This window comes from Salmo trutta, chromosome 30 (genome assembly GCF_901001165.1).
Source record: "Salmo trutta chromosome 30, fSalTru1.1, whole genome shotgun sequence".
NCBI classification, from domain to species: Eukaryota; Metazoa; Chordata; class Actinopteri; order Salmoniformes; family Salmonidae; genus Salmo; species Salmo trutta.
This window is the reverse complement of record NC_042986.1, coordinates 41,035,292-41,048,955: the sequence shown is the minus strand read 5'-3', so window position 1 is coordinate 41,048,955 and position 13,664 is coordinate 41,035,292. Positions and strand designations below refer to the sequence as shown.

General features: G+C 45.3%; 2 protein-coding genes across 2 annotated transcripts; one reads left to right on the top strand and one right to left on the bottom strand.

The window, feature by feature from the left end:
* Positions 1-257: 257 nt before the first annotated feature.
* Positions 258-13,432, bottom strand: LOC115168777 (dynactin, 150 kDa isoform). The gene is made up of 15 exons (XM_029724335.1): positions 13,257-13,432; positions 11,383-11,479; positions 10,818-11,180; positions 8,103-8,961; positions 7,958-8,015; positions 7,752-7,815; positions 7,147-7,176; positions 6,916-7,011; positions 5,827-5,898; positions 4,162-4,308; positions 3,619-3,756; positions 2,420-2,555; positions 1,451-2,259; positions 1,049-1,174; positions 258-873 (listed from the first exon to the last, which is right to left on the bottom strand). Exons 2-15 carry the CDS (start codon positions 11,419-11,421, stop codon positions 673-675), a joined length of 3,138 nt encoding a protein of 1,045 aa, XP_029580195.1. The 5' UTR covers positions 11,422-11,479; positions 13,257-13,432; the 3' UTR covers positions 258-672.
* Positions 11,420-12,800, top strand: LOC115168776 (coiled-coil domain-containing protein 1-like). Its single transcript, XM_029724334.1, has 2 exons — positions 11,420-11,433; positions 11,561-12,800. The coding sequence occupies exons 1-2, from the start codon at positions 11,420-11,422 to the stop codon at positions 12,798-12,800; spliced, it is 1,254 nt and encodes a 417-aa protein (XP_029580194.1).
* Positions 13,433-13,664: the final 232 nt, after the last annotated feature.

Here is a 13,664-nt window from a genome sequence, read left to right as displayed (position 1 = left end):
ACAATTATTACATAATGATGCATATGCAGCAGTGGAGGCTGCTGAGAGGAGGACGGTTCATAGTAATGGCTGGAATGGAGTCAATGGAATGGCATCAAACACCTGGACACCATGTGGTTTCCATGTGGTTTCCATGTGGTTTCCATGTGGTTGATACCATTCCACTGACTCCATTCCAGTCATTACTATGAACCGTCCTCCTCTCAGCAGCCTCCACTGATAGGTAGTAAATTGTTATTTTTATCCCAAAGTTTGTGTAATGTGTAACATTGTAAACATTCATGTTTATTAAGTCAATGAAACTCTATCTGCAGAGAGACTACTTAAAAGTTGAAATCGAAAGCAACTAAGTCTTAGTTGTCATTCTCAATTCATCTATAAAGGCACACAAAGGTTCTGAGTTATAAATATAAATTAAATGAATAGATTGTTTTGTCTTTTATCATTTGGATTGTTTTTGCTAGATTTTTTTTGTTAAAAAAATAAATTAATAATACCTTAACAAAAATTCCTAATATACACAAAACAAACTCAATCAAACAATGAATCCTAAACCTGAGCTGTGCTGTGGTAGCCTGAGTCCCAGATCTCTTTGTACTGTCTTGTCAAGTCCAATGTCTTAGAGTTGGCAAGAGAGCCCAAACCGATGTGGGACTCAGGCTAGTGCTGTGGTCAGACAGGCCTGAAGCAGCCAACATGTTGTGGAGAGACGGCCTGCAGTAGATAGTTCTCTATGTGTTCCTCTACAGCTGAGTACAGGTCCTGGACTTGGTCCTTGAAGGGAGGATGCCACGCCCACAAGATGGCCGCCGCCACCATGGACAGGAGCAGTAGTAGTAGAACACAGAGCCATATCCACGAGACACAGGGCTTCTACAAACAGAAGGAAAGGTACATACAATTCTTGGGGTTTAAAAAGTTAACCTGTACTGAAGCGCAGTAAAAAAAAAACACATTTACTTCAAAGTGGATGTAACTGCACCGCCAGGGGCATATTGCCGAAGGACGACAAAGGGAGGGAGCTGCACACACACACACACACACTCACCCTGCACACCCTGCTGCTGCGTCGGTGGCTGAGCTGTCGGAGTTCGTCCCTGCACTGCGTCAGACGGACCTGGCACGACTGGCACTCTGCCTCCACGGCCTCCAGATCGTTCTGCAGCTCCTCACACTGCGCACAAACACACATACAGACACACAGACACTATGAAATACCTTTTTTTCCCACCATTGTGTATGAAATAGAATTTGGGAACTGAATTGAAACATCTTTACATTTAGCTGAGAATGAAATATTCCTGTTCCACTTATTGGTCCAATTCAGGAGGGCGGAGCTCCTTTCATTCCATTCCTACTTATTGGCAACGTTTCAATAAACATGTCATAACGGTCATTATTGTCCTGTAATCACTATGAGGCCTGGGTTTATGAACCCCTCCTCCCTCACCTCCCTCTCCTTCAGCTGTAGTCGGTCCAGAGCGTGACGGAGCTGCTCCAGAACCTGATCTCCATCTCCCCATGATAACTGCTTCTGCTGTGACGATATAATCAGCTGCTCCTCCTCTTCTGACTGCTCCAGAGACACATCCAGGTGGGCCAGGTTCTCCTCCTCCTCCTCCGACTGCTCCAGAGACACATCTAGCTGGGCCAGGTTCTCCTCCTCCTCCGACTGCTCCAAAGACACATCCAACTGGGCCAGGGACCGCTCCAACTCTTCTGACTGCTCCAGAGACACATCTAGCTGGGCCAGGTTCTCCTCCTCCTCCGACTGCTCCAGAGACACATCCAGGTGGGCCAGGGTCCGCTCCAACTCTTCTGACTGCTCCAGAGACACATCTAGCTGGGCCAGGTTCTCCTCCTCCTCCTCCTCCGACTGCTCCAGAGACACATCCAGGTGGGCCAGGTTCTCCTCCTCCTCCTCCTCCGACTGCTCCAGAGACACATCCAGGTGGGCCAGGTTCTCCTCCTCCTCCGACTGCTCCAGAGACACATCTAGCTGGGCCAGGTTCTCCTCCTCCTCCTCCTCCTCCTCCGACTGCTCCAGAGACACATCCAACTGGGCCAGGGACCGCTCCAACTCTTCTGACTGCTCCAGAGACACATCTAGCTGGGCCAGGTTCTCCTCCTCCTCCGACTGCTCCAGAGACACATCCAACTGGGCCAGGGACCGCTCCAACTCTTCTGACTGCTCCAGAGACACGTCCAACTGGGCCAAGGATTCATCCACACACACCTCCTGAGTCTCAGCTCTGGCATCTAGGAGTCAGGCAAGGCAAGATGAGAAAGCCATTCATTCATTAATTCCTTTAGTTTCTACTTCACTACTAAAATATATTCAGATGCAGAACCCCATAAAAATTGGTGTGTGTGTGTGTGTGTGTATCAAACTACATGTGTTATTTGTATGACCTCTGACCTCTCAACTCCTGGATTTGTTCCCTCAGGTTCTGGTTCTGCTCTTCCAGTAGAACAATGTTGGACTGTAACTCCTCCTCCACTCGCTGTACTGCCCCCAGCTCCTCCCTAAGCCCCGCCTCCTGACCCCTGGCAAGCTGCACACAACAGACATCAACCAGCCTCTTACTTGAGCATTAATATACACATCACACAGCTATGTCTATTGTGGCGGATGAATCAGAATTAGTTGGGTAACATAGATAATTAAGATGTTTTATTTGCATAATATGCTTATGTGAGATACTTGTCATATGTGAATGCATCTGTTAAACCATGTGAAGGGATGGTGTGATTAATGGGGAACCAATTACTTGTCTCCACAATGTCTGTGCGCAAGTCACTCCCTCCTTTGGCATTGGGGGAAGGTGTATGGCAGTGTCTGGACCATTGTATGTCCTCTTTGATGTTGCACTTATCTTGGGATAGTGTATGACCTAGAGGCTCACTCCCCTCAGTGAGCTTGTCCAGGAGTGGAGTCAAGAGGGGGGTTTACTTGAGATGGGAGTATCGAGAGTTGTCAATTGATTTATGCCATTGGATGAGCTAATGGTTCTGTTCTATACCGTACCAGGGAGAGACGGTTCTAGTTTGGGGTAGGAGGACCAGATACTGGTCTATACAACGAAAACTGTTGATACAGCAGTTGTTGCTGTCTGCAATGTTTTATAGATATCTTTCACACAAAACTTAACCTTGTGACCCATTCTATGTATCTGTGGTTCGTCAGATACGTTGAAGGGGTGTATCTTGGCTATAAAAGATCTTTGTACTTTTGTGTAATCACTTTTCAATGGTTCATTAGAGATAGCGCATCATTGAAAGTCAAAGTGCTTTTGCAAAAGCATCTTAATTATTAAAGATGTAGTTTTAAGTATAACTCTGACTGGTGTGTGAAGTTTGTAACTCTCCTCATTTGGTAATGCAGAAATTAGCCACCACACTATACACAAAAATAAAATCCTCCAGAATTTAAATCTATTTTAGATCCACATTTTATCCAACTCCAGTGAGTTAAATGACAGTAACCCAATGGATCATACAATATGTAGCAGTCTCTCTGATCATGATGTAGTCTCACTTCGCCAGAGGCTAACTGATTATGATGGCATCCTTCCACTCTGCGATAGCTGCAGTCTCTTACAGCAGTGACTACTGTACCTCCAGTTGGTTCTGCAGTTGTAGAACCTGTTCAGAGCTGACCTCCCGTTTCTTCTTCAGCTGTTCTGAGCTCTCCTTCATTTCCTCACATAGACCCTGCCACTGCGCCGCTTCCACCCTGGCTGCCTGCAGCAGCACCTAGTGGACAGGAGGAAGAAAGTACACCTACATTATACAGAGAGACAGCACCTAGTGGACAGAGAAGTACACCTACATTATACTGAGAGACAGCACCTAGTGGACAGAGAAGTACACCTACATTATACAGAGAGACAGCACCTAGTGGACAGAGAAGTACACCCACATTATACAGAGAGACAGCACCTAGTGGACAGAGAAGTACAACTACATTATACAAAACAAGCCACTACAAGTGTGTTTGTGTGTGCCAGAGAGAGAGAGAGAGAGAGAGACAGAGACAAAGAAAGATCCCAACCTCGAGTGTCTCAGCCTGACTGAGAGTGTGTTATATGAGGCAGTTATGAACAGGGTGTCTGTGTGTGCCAGATAGAGAGAGAGACAGAGACAAAGAAAGACCCCAACCTCGAGTGTCTCGGCCTGACTGAGAGCTTCCTTTTTCTCTTCTGTAGCCCTCTGGATGACCTCCAAGGCTTTCTCCTCATACGCTCCCTTCTGTTTCTCCATCTGTAGCACGAGCTTCTTCACTCCATCCAAGGGGAGCTTCTGTTTCTGTGAGAACAGCAAGTTATAAACTGGTCATACATAGACATACATTTGTTAGTTGCGCTACGCTGTAGTTGTGAGAAGTATTGACATGTTGAATGCACCGAACTGTCTGTTAAAACTACTAGCACACAGCTCAGACACCCATGCAAACCCCACAAGACATGCCACCAGAGGTCTCTTCACAGTCCCCAAGTCCAGAACAGACTATGGGAGGCGCACAGTACTTGTAATGGGTGCGTGTCGGTGGCAGGGAAGTCAGGCGCAGGAAAACGAACTTGGTATAAATGGAGTCGTTTAATAAGTGCTCATAAAACTCCAAAAACCAAAATATACAAAAAATAATAAAAGTGGGTACAAAACCAGTCGCGCACCGACACATGACTTGCACATAACATACAATAAAACAATCTCCGACAATGACATGAGGGGAAACAGAGAGTTAAATACACAACATGTAATTGATGGGATTGGAACCAGGTGTGAAGGAAGACAAGACAAAGCCAATGGAAAATGAAAAATGGCTCAGTGATGGCTAGAAGGTCGGTGACGTCGACCGCCGAACACCGTCCAAACAAGGAGAGGGACCGACTTCGGCGGAAGTCGTGACAGAACTACATAGAGCCATGACTACATGGAACTCTATTCCACATCAGGTAACTGATGACAGCAGTAGAATCAGATATAAAAATACACCTTATGGAACAGCGGGGACTGTGAAGAGACACACACACAGGCACAGACACATGCATACACACACATACACATGGATTTTGTGTTGTAGATATGTGGTAGTAGAGTAGGGGCCTGTTGTGAAATCTATTGTGAAATGTATTGTAATGCCTTAATTTTGCTGGACCCCAGGAAGAGTAGCTGCTGCCTTGGCAGGAACTAATGGGGATCCATAATAAACCCCAGGAAGAGTAGCTGCTGCCTTGGCAGGAACTAATGGGGATCCATAATAAACCCCAGGAAGAGTAGCTGCTGCCTTGGCAGGAACTAATGGGGATCCATAATAACCCCAGGAAGAGTAGCTGCTGCCTTGGCAGGAACTAATGGGGATCCATTATAAACACAAATACATACCAGTACGGAGAAAAAAAATGTATGAAATGTATGCATTCACTACTGTAAGTCGCTCTGGATAAGAGCGTCTGCTAAATGACTAAAATGTAAATGTAAATGTACATGAGCTTAAGGAGGTATAACCCACAAACCACATGGCAACATCACTCTCTATGGACAGTATCATTGGATCAGTATGAGAGGTTTGCTGGTTCTGAACAGAGATATTGCCTGAAAGGTGATTTTGACCAAAGGGCAAGCATACAACTGTTATAAAGCCTACTAATGAGATTTAACGGGATGCCAAACACATACTTTTCAAACTCATTTGCAAAACATTAGAAGCATCTGACAACAAAATAGGACAAACTAGAAATAACAAGAGGGATATTTTATCTTTGCTGAGAAGGAGCACATCCTCAGTCAACAGCTGCAGATGCAGCAGGGTGCTATTCTTACCTGCAGACAGACTTGCAGCTGTGTTTCTAACGCTCTGATCTTGTTCTTTAGTAGGTCTTCATTGCAGCTTGTCTGTGGGAGTGGAGAGGAAACGTCTGTAGCCTGAAATGTTACACTACTGAAATCTGCTGAGGAAAGACAAACGGCTGGTTGACACCACAACGAGTCTCCTTGCCTGTCACCACGGTCTGTCCGTATGCACCAATTAAAGGCAGATACAGTCTGTTGTGAACAGAACCAATAAGAACACACCCTTCCTGTATGAGAGCTACAGCAATCTCTCTTCCTAGATACTGATGTTCTCTGATGTTACTCTGTGAGCAAGATACAGACGAGAGCAGAAGGAAGCTAGCCCTTAACCACAGACTCATCCTGCCTGCTGTACCGTAGTCACAAACAGAGAACACTACAGACCCATCCTGTGTGCTGTACCGTAGTCAGAAACAGAGAACACTACAGACTCATCCTGTCTGCTGTACCGTAGTCAGAAACAGAGAACACTACAGACTCATCCTGTCTGCTGAACCGTGGTCACAAACAGAGAACACTACAGACTCATCCTGTCTGCTGTACCGTAGTCAGAAACAGAGAACACTACAGACTCATCCTGTCTGCTGAACCGTAGTCAGAAACAGAGAACACTACAGACTCATCCTGTCTGCTGAACCGTAGTCACAAACAGAGAACACTACAGACTCATCCTGTCTGCTGTACCGTAGTCAGAAACAGAGAACACTACAAACTCATCCTGTCTGCTGTACCGTAGTCACAAACAGAGAACACTACAGACTCATCCTGTCTGCTGAACCGTAGTCACAAACAGAGAACACTACAGACCCATCCTGTGTGCTGTACCGTAGTCAGAAACAGAGAACACTACAGACCCATCCTGTCTGCTGTACCGTAGTCACAAACAGAGAACACTACAGATACTGTACATGATCATGGCAATGAGTTTTGTTTGTATGAGGCAGACAGGTATGAAGAAAGTCGTGAGGTATGTGAGGCAGGTATGAGGAAAGTGGGTGTGGTATGTGAGTCCGGTATGAGGAAAGTCGGTGAGGTATGTGAGGCAGGTAAGTTTCTTACAGTCCATACGGTGTCAGAGTGATGCAGCAGGGTGGAGCCACGCTTCTGGAGAACAGCCAACTTCTTCTTCAGGCCTTCCTCTCTCCATAGAGCCTCCTGCCACGAGGAGGAACAGAACAGTTGTCGTATGAAGGCCAAGATGCACACTTCTATGAAGGACAAATAGCCTTACACATGTTAAACTGGGCACATTACAGGTTGGGTTAAAAAAAAAAAGAAGATACGTTTTACCTGCAAGTAAACATCCAGCTGAATAACTTCCTGTCAAGGAGGAACAGGGGAAAGAACATGTTGTTACTGTAGTGACTGATCTGTTTGGGGGGGGGGGGGGGTGTATTTAACCTAAGACTGTAGTGACTGATCTGTATGGGGGGGGGTGTCTTTAACCTAAGGCTGTAGTGACTGATCTGTATGGGGGGGGGTGTCTTTAACCTAAGACTATAGTGACTGATCTGTTTGGGGGGGGGGGGGGGGGTGTCTTTAACCTAAGACTATAGTGACTGATCTGTTTGGGGGGGGGTGTCTTTAACCTAAGACTATAGTGACTGATCTGTTTGGGGGGGGGGGGTGTCTTTAACCTAAGACTGTAGTGACTGATCTGTATGGGGGGGGGGGTGTCTTTAACCTAAGGCTGTAGTGACTGATCTGTATGGGGGGGGGGGTGTATTTAACCTAAGGCTGTAGTGACTGATCTGTATGGGGGGGGGGGGGGTGTCTTTAACCTAAGGCTGTAGTGACTGATCTGTATGGGGGGGGTGTATTTAACCTAAGACTGTAGTGACTGGTCTATATGGCACTCCACACAATTGTGAGCAAGGTGTATTGTGGAAACTCACAGATTCCTTGACGGTAACATAGCCAGGCCTGCATATAGAGCCTGGTGTGTATATAGAGCCAGGCCTGTATATAGAAGAAAAAAAAATGTTACAGAGACTGACATCAAGAAAACAAACAGAATCAGAGATTTTATGTGTTTTCTATTACTACAGTTTGTGGGTTTTATACACCATAATTTCAAGACAAATACACAATTGAGACTCACTCTGTCTGTGCGCTGGCTTCTTGCTGTGTCTTCTTGCCTCCTGTACCCTTCAGGATGCCTGCTAGAGTGAAATGGAAATGTTTTCATTAAATATGACTTGGTCATAATTTTATTGTATGGAAGTGTTATAAAGAATTAGAAGTACCCTTTTCTTTCTTTGTGGAGGCTTTTAACCTGGGCTGGACTAGATCTCTGCTCGGGGTGGAGGTAGGGGTGGAGGTACGGGTGGAGGTAGGGGTGGAGGTAGGGGTGGAGGTAGGGGTGGACGTAGGGGTGGAGGTAGGGGTGGAGGTAGGGGTGGACGTATGGGTGGAGGTAGGGGTGGAGGTAGGGGTGGAGGTAGGGGTGGAGGTAGGGGTGGACGTAGGGGTGGAGGTAGGGGTGGACGTAGGGGTGGAGGTAGGGGTGGAGGTAGGGGTGGACGTAGGGGTGGAGGTAGGGGTGGAGGTAGGGGTGGACGTAGGGGTGGACGTAGGGGTGGAGGTAGGGGTGGAGGTAGGGGTGGAGGTAGGGGTGGAGGTAGGGGTAGGGGTGGACGTAGGGGTGGACGTAGGGGTGGACGTAGGGGTGGAGGTGGGTGGTTGTTTTCTCAAGGCTTTTAACCTGGGCTGGACTAGTTCTCTGCTTGGGGTGGACGTCTTCAGGGTGGAGGTTGGGGTGGAGGTGAGTAGTTCTCTGGTCGAGGTGCAGATGGTTGGGGTGGAGGTGGGTAGTTCTCTGGTCGAGGTGCAGATGGTTGGGGTGGAGGTGAGTAGTTCTCTGGTCGAGGTGCAGATGGTTGGGGTGGAGGTGGGTGGTTCTCTGGTCGAGGTGCAGATGGTTGGGGTGGAGGTGGGTAGTTCTCTGGTCGAGGTGCAGATGGTTGGGGTGGAGGAGGGTAGTTCTCTGGTCGAGGTGCAGATGGTTGGGGTGGAGGAGGGTAGTTCTCTGGTCGAGGTGGTGAAGGTGGAGGAAACTGCCTCTAGTGTTCTAGTACTGCTCTTCTCATTTCTCCATATTGAGGCCTGGTAAATACAACAGTGATAATGAAGGACCTCAATAATTATGCTGTAACGTTACCTTAATAAATAAATGAGCCCTGGAGAGTCAGAATCAGACTATAGACTGTAGCCCTATTAACAAGATACACTTCAAATATATTGTTAAAACCAATAGGCATGTAGTAAAGTAGATGGTAAACCAATAGACATGCAGTAAAGTAGATGGTAAACCAATAGGCATGCAGTAAAGTAGATGGTAAACCAATAGGCATGTAGTAAAGTAGATGGTAAACCAATAGACATGCAGTAAAGTAGATGGTAAACCAATAGGCATGCAGTAAAGTAGATGGTAAACCAATAGACATGGAGTAAAGTAGATGGTAAACCAATAGGCATGCAGTAAAGTAGATGGTAAACCAATAGACATGCAGTAAAGTAGATGGTAAACCAATAGGCATGCAGTAAAGTAGATGGTAAACCAATAGGCATGCAGTAAAGTAGATGGTAAACCAATAGGCATGCAGTAAAGTAGATGGTAAACCAATAGACATGCAGTAAAGTAGATGGTAAACCAATAGACATGCAGTAAAGTAGATGGTAAACCAATAGGCATGCAGTAAAGTAGATGGTAAACCAATAGACATGCAGTAAAGTAGATGGTAAACCAATAGACATGCAGTAAAGTAGATGGTAAACCAATAGGCATGCAGTAAAGTAGATGGTAAACCAATAGACATGCAGTAAAGTAGATGGTAAACCAATAGACATGTAGTAAAGTAGATGGTAAACCAATAGGCATGCAGTAAATTAGATGGTAAACCATGAATTACATGCGGTAAAGTAGATGGTAAACCATGAATTACATGCAGTAAATTAGATGGTAAACCAATAGACATGCAGTAAATTAGATGGTAAACCATGAATTACATGCAGTAAAGTAGATGGTAAACCAATAGACATGCAGTAAAGTAGATGGTAAACCAATAGACATGCAGTAAAGTAGATGGTAAACCAATAGGCATGCAGTAAATTAGATGGTAAACCATGAATTACATGCGGTAAAGTAGATGGTAAACCATGAATTACATGCGGTAAAGTAGATGGTAAACCATGAATTACATGCAGTAAATTAGATGGTAAACCATGAATTACATGCAGTAAAGTAGATGGTAAACCAATAGGCATGCAGTAAAGTAGATGGTAAACCATGAATTACATGCAGTAAAGTAGATGGTAAACCAATAGACATGCAGTAAAGTAGATGGTAAACCATGAATTACATGCAGTAAATTAGATGGTAAACCATGAATTACATGCGGTAAAGTAGATGGTAAACCATGAATTACATGCAGTAAAGTAGATGGTAAACCATGAATTACATGCAGTAAAGTAGATGGTAAACCATGAATTACATGCAGTAAAGTAGATGGTAAACCATGAATTACATGCGGTAAAGTAGATGGTAAACCATGAATTACATGCAGTAAATTAGATGGTAAACCATGAATTACATGCAGTAAAGTAGATGGTAAACCAATAGACATGTAGTAAAGTAGATGGTAAACCAATAGGCATGCAGTAAAGTAGATGGTAAACCATGAATTACATGCAGTAAAGTAGATGGTAAACCAATAGACATGTAGTAAAGTAGATGGTAAACCAATAGGCATGCAGTAAAGTAGATGGTAAACCATGAATTACATGCAGTAAAGTAGATGGTAAACCAATAGACATGCAGTAAAGTAGATGGTAAACCATGAATTACATGCAGTAAATTAGATGGTAAACCATGAATTACATGCAGTAAAGTAGATGGTAAACCATGAATTACGTGCAGTAAAGTAGATGGTAAACCATGAATTACATGTGTTTTCTTTTACCCATTCACTGTTGTCCAGGTCATCTTTGGATGTCTTTATTTTTCGACCCATTATCAACGGCCGTCCATTGGACGTAAGCCTAAGGGGCATAGGCCAATTGATGTTACACTGCAAAGACTCTGTCTTCGCTTCGTCACAGATGACACAACTGTCATCCTTGACCTTTCCAGAGTCTTTGGCCCTTTCTGGGCTGACTGATCGTCTTATATCGAATTCCTGCTGTCTCTTCCGCCTCAGCTCCTTCTTGATCCGTCGTGTGTCCACTTCTCTGGTTGGGCTCCGACAGGAAGTGACGTTGTAGCGTCCCCGGAGTCCCTCGTGTTTCTCTGCCCGCTGCTCACTCTTCTGGTCGTATTCTCTCACCTGGCGCAACAGAGGGTTTTGTGGTCAAACATCTGGAATAGTGATGCTACCTTAAATAAACGAACGACGCATCAGAAGTTGAAGCACGACTCTCTCTCTCTCTCTCTCTCTCTCTCTCTCTCTCTCGTAAATCCAAGGTTAAAAACATAGCGTGACCTTTCAGCCAGAGGACCTTCGTCAGGCAGAGTTGTTATTCTCTCACCTTAAACCACTTGGTCAGGGTGATATCCAGGGTCTCCATGGTAGTCTGGCTGTAATGATGAGGGTGTAGGCCTAGTCTTACAACTGCAAGTGAATATCTTAAAAAATAAAGTATATTGTTATTACAATTGATATGTAGAGACACATGACAAATATAGAAGTTAAAATGGTTGTGTCAGATTGGAGTGGAGTGGAGTGGAGGTGGTGGATAACCTGGTGGATAACCTGGTGGATAACGTGGTGGATAACCTGGTGGATAACCTGGTGGATAACCTGGTGGATAACGTGGTGGATAACCTGGTGGATAACGTGGTGGATAACCTGGTGGATAACCTGGTGGATAACCTGGTGGATAACCTGGTGGATAACCTGGTGGATAACGTGGTGAATAACGTGGTGGATAACCTGGTGGATAACCTGGTGGATAACCTGGTGGATAACCTGGTGGATAACGTGGTGGATAACCTGGTGGATAACCTGGTGGATAACGTGGTGGATAACCTGGTGGATAACCTGGTGGATAACCTGGTGGATAACCTGGTGGATAACCTGGTGGATAACCTGGTGGATAACATGGTGGATGACCTGGTGGATGACCTGGTGGATGACCTGGTGGATAACCTGGTGGATAACGTGGTGGATAACCTGGTGGATAACGTGGTGAATAACGTGGTGGATAACCTGGTGGATAACGTGGTGGATAACCTGGTGGATAACCTGGTGGATAACCTGGTGGATAACGTGGTGGATAACCTGGTAGATAACCTGGTGGATAACCTGGTGGATAACCTGGTGGATAACCTGGTGGATAACCTGGTAGATAACATGGTGGATGACCTGGTGGATGACCTGGTGGATGACCTGGTGGATAACCTGGTGGATAACGTGGTGGATAACCTGGTGGATAACGTGGTGAATAACGTGGTGGATAACCTGGTGGATAACGTGGTGGATAACCTGGTGGATAACCTGGTGGATAACCTGGTGGATAACCTGGTGGATAACATGGTGGATAACCTGGTGGATAACCTGGTGGATAACCTGGTGGATAACATGGTGGATAACCTGGTGGATAACGTGGTGGATAACCTGGTGGATAACCTGGTGGATAACCTGGTGGATAACGTGGTGGATAACCTGGTGGATAACCTGGTGGATAACCTGGTGGATAACCTGGTGGATAACGTGGTGGATAACGTGGTGGATAACCTGGTGGATAACCTGGTGGATAACCTGGTGGATAACGTGGTGGATAACCTGGTGGATAACCTGGTGGATAACGTGGTGGATAACCTGGTGGATAACCTGGTGGATAACGTGGTGAATAACCTGGTGGATAACCTGGTGGATAACGTGGTGGATAGCGTGGTGGATAACCTGGTGATAACCTGGTGGATAACCTGGTGGATAACCTGGTGAATAACCTGGTGGATAACCTGGTGATAACCTGGTGGATAACTTGGTGGATAACCTGGTGGATACTCAATCAGTAAATGACACACACCTCGAGAAGCAGATGAGGTGAATGTATAATTAGCCAACAATTGGTTGTTATTTCTTTGCCCACAGGTCTCAAACCACTCACAGTCCAACTTCTCTCATAGCATTGTACAGTTGACAGGGAGCTCTTCATTGCTCCTCAAACTTGACAAATATTGTACATATAACACAGAAAGTTTGTAAAACTAAAGCACAATAAACATCTGTCAGTTGCTAAAGGCTTTATGTATCAAAAGCAAGTTGAAGAAGATAGTTAAACACAAATAAGACATTTCTCTGGCAGGTGTGACAACAGAGTTTCAGTAGGGAAGGGAAGCATGACTACAGGAAGGTTTAAGATAACTACATAGAGTTATTGCAATAGGTACATGTTACCTGCTCAGTCATCAATATTGTTTGAAGTAATGGATCCTGAAGAGACGGTGTGAAGTAAACAAAAACAAACAGCCAAGCTTTCTCTGTCTTCTAATCCATGTCCACCTTGTAGATTCTCTGTCTTTCTCAAGTCGCTCTTTCTGTCTTGCATGTTTTTTTTCAGGAAGTGACGGGGATGGGGAACCACGTCATGCATGTTCCTCTATCTCACCAACAAGCTGTAGCACCAATGATGCCACACACTGGTGGGACCCATTGATTAGAGACTGCCATGCCCAGTTGACACTGTAGTTGGGTGTAGAATGTGGCTATTTTGTAGAGTTTTCTCTCTCCCCATCTCAGCGAGACTGGTCAGCTAGGTGTTATGTACTAGGTATGTTCTTCTGTACATACTGTAAGTTGGTATAA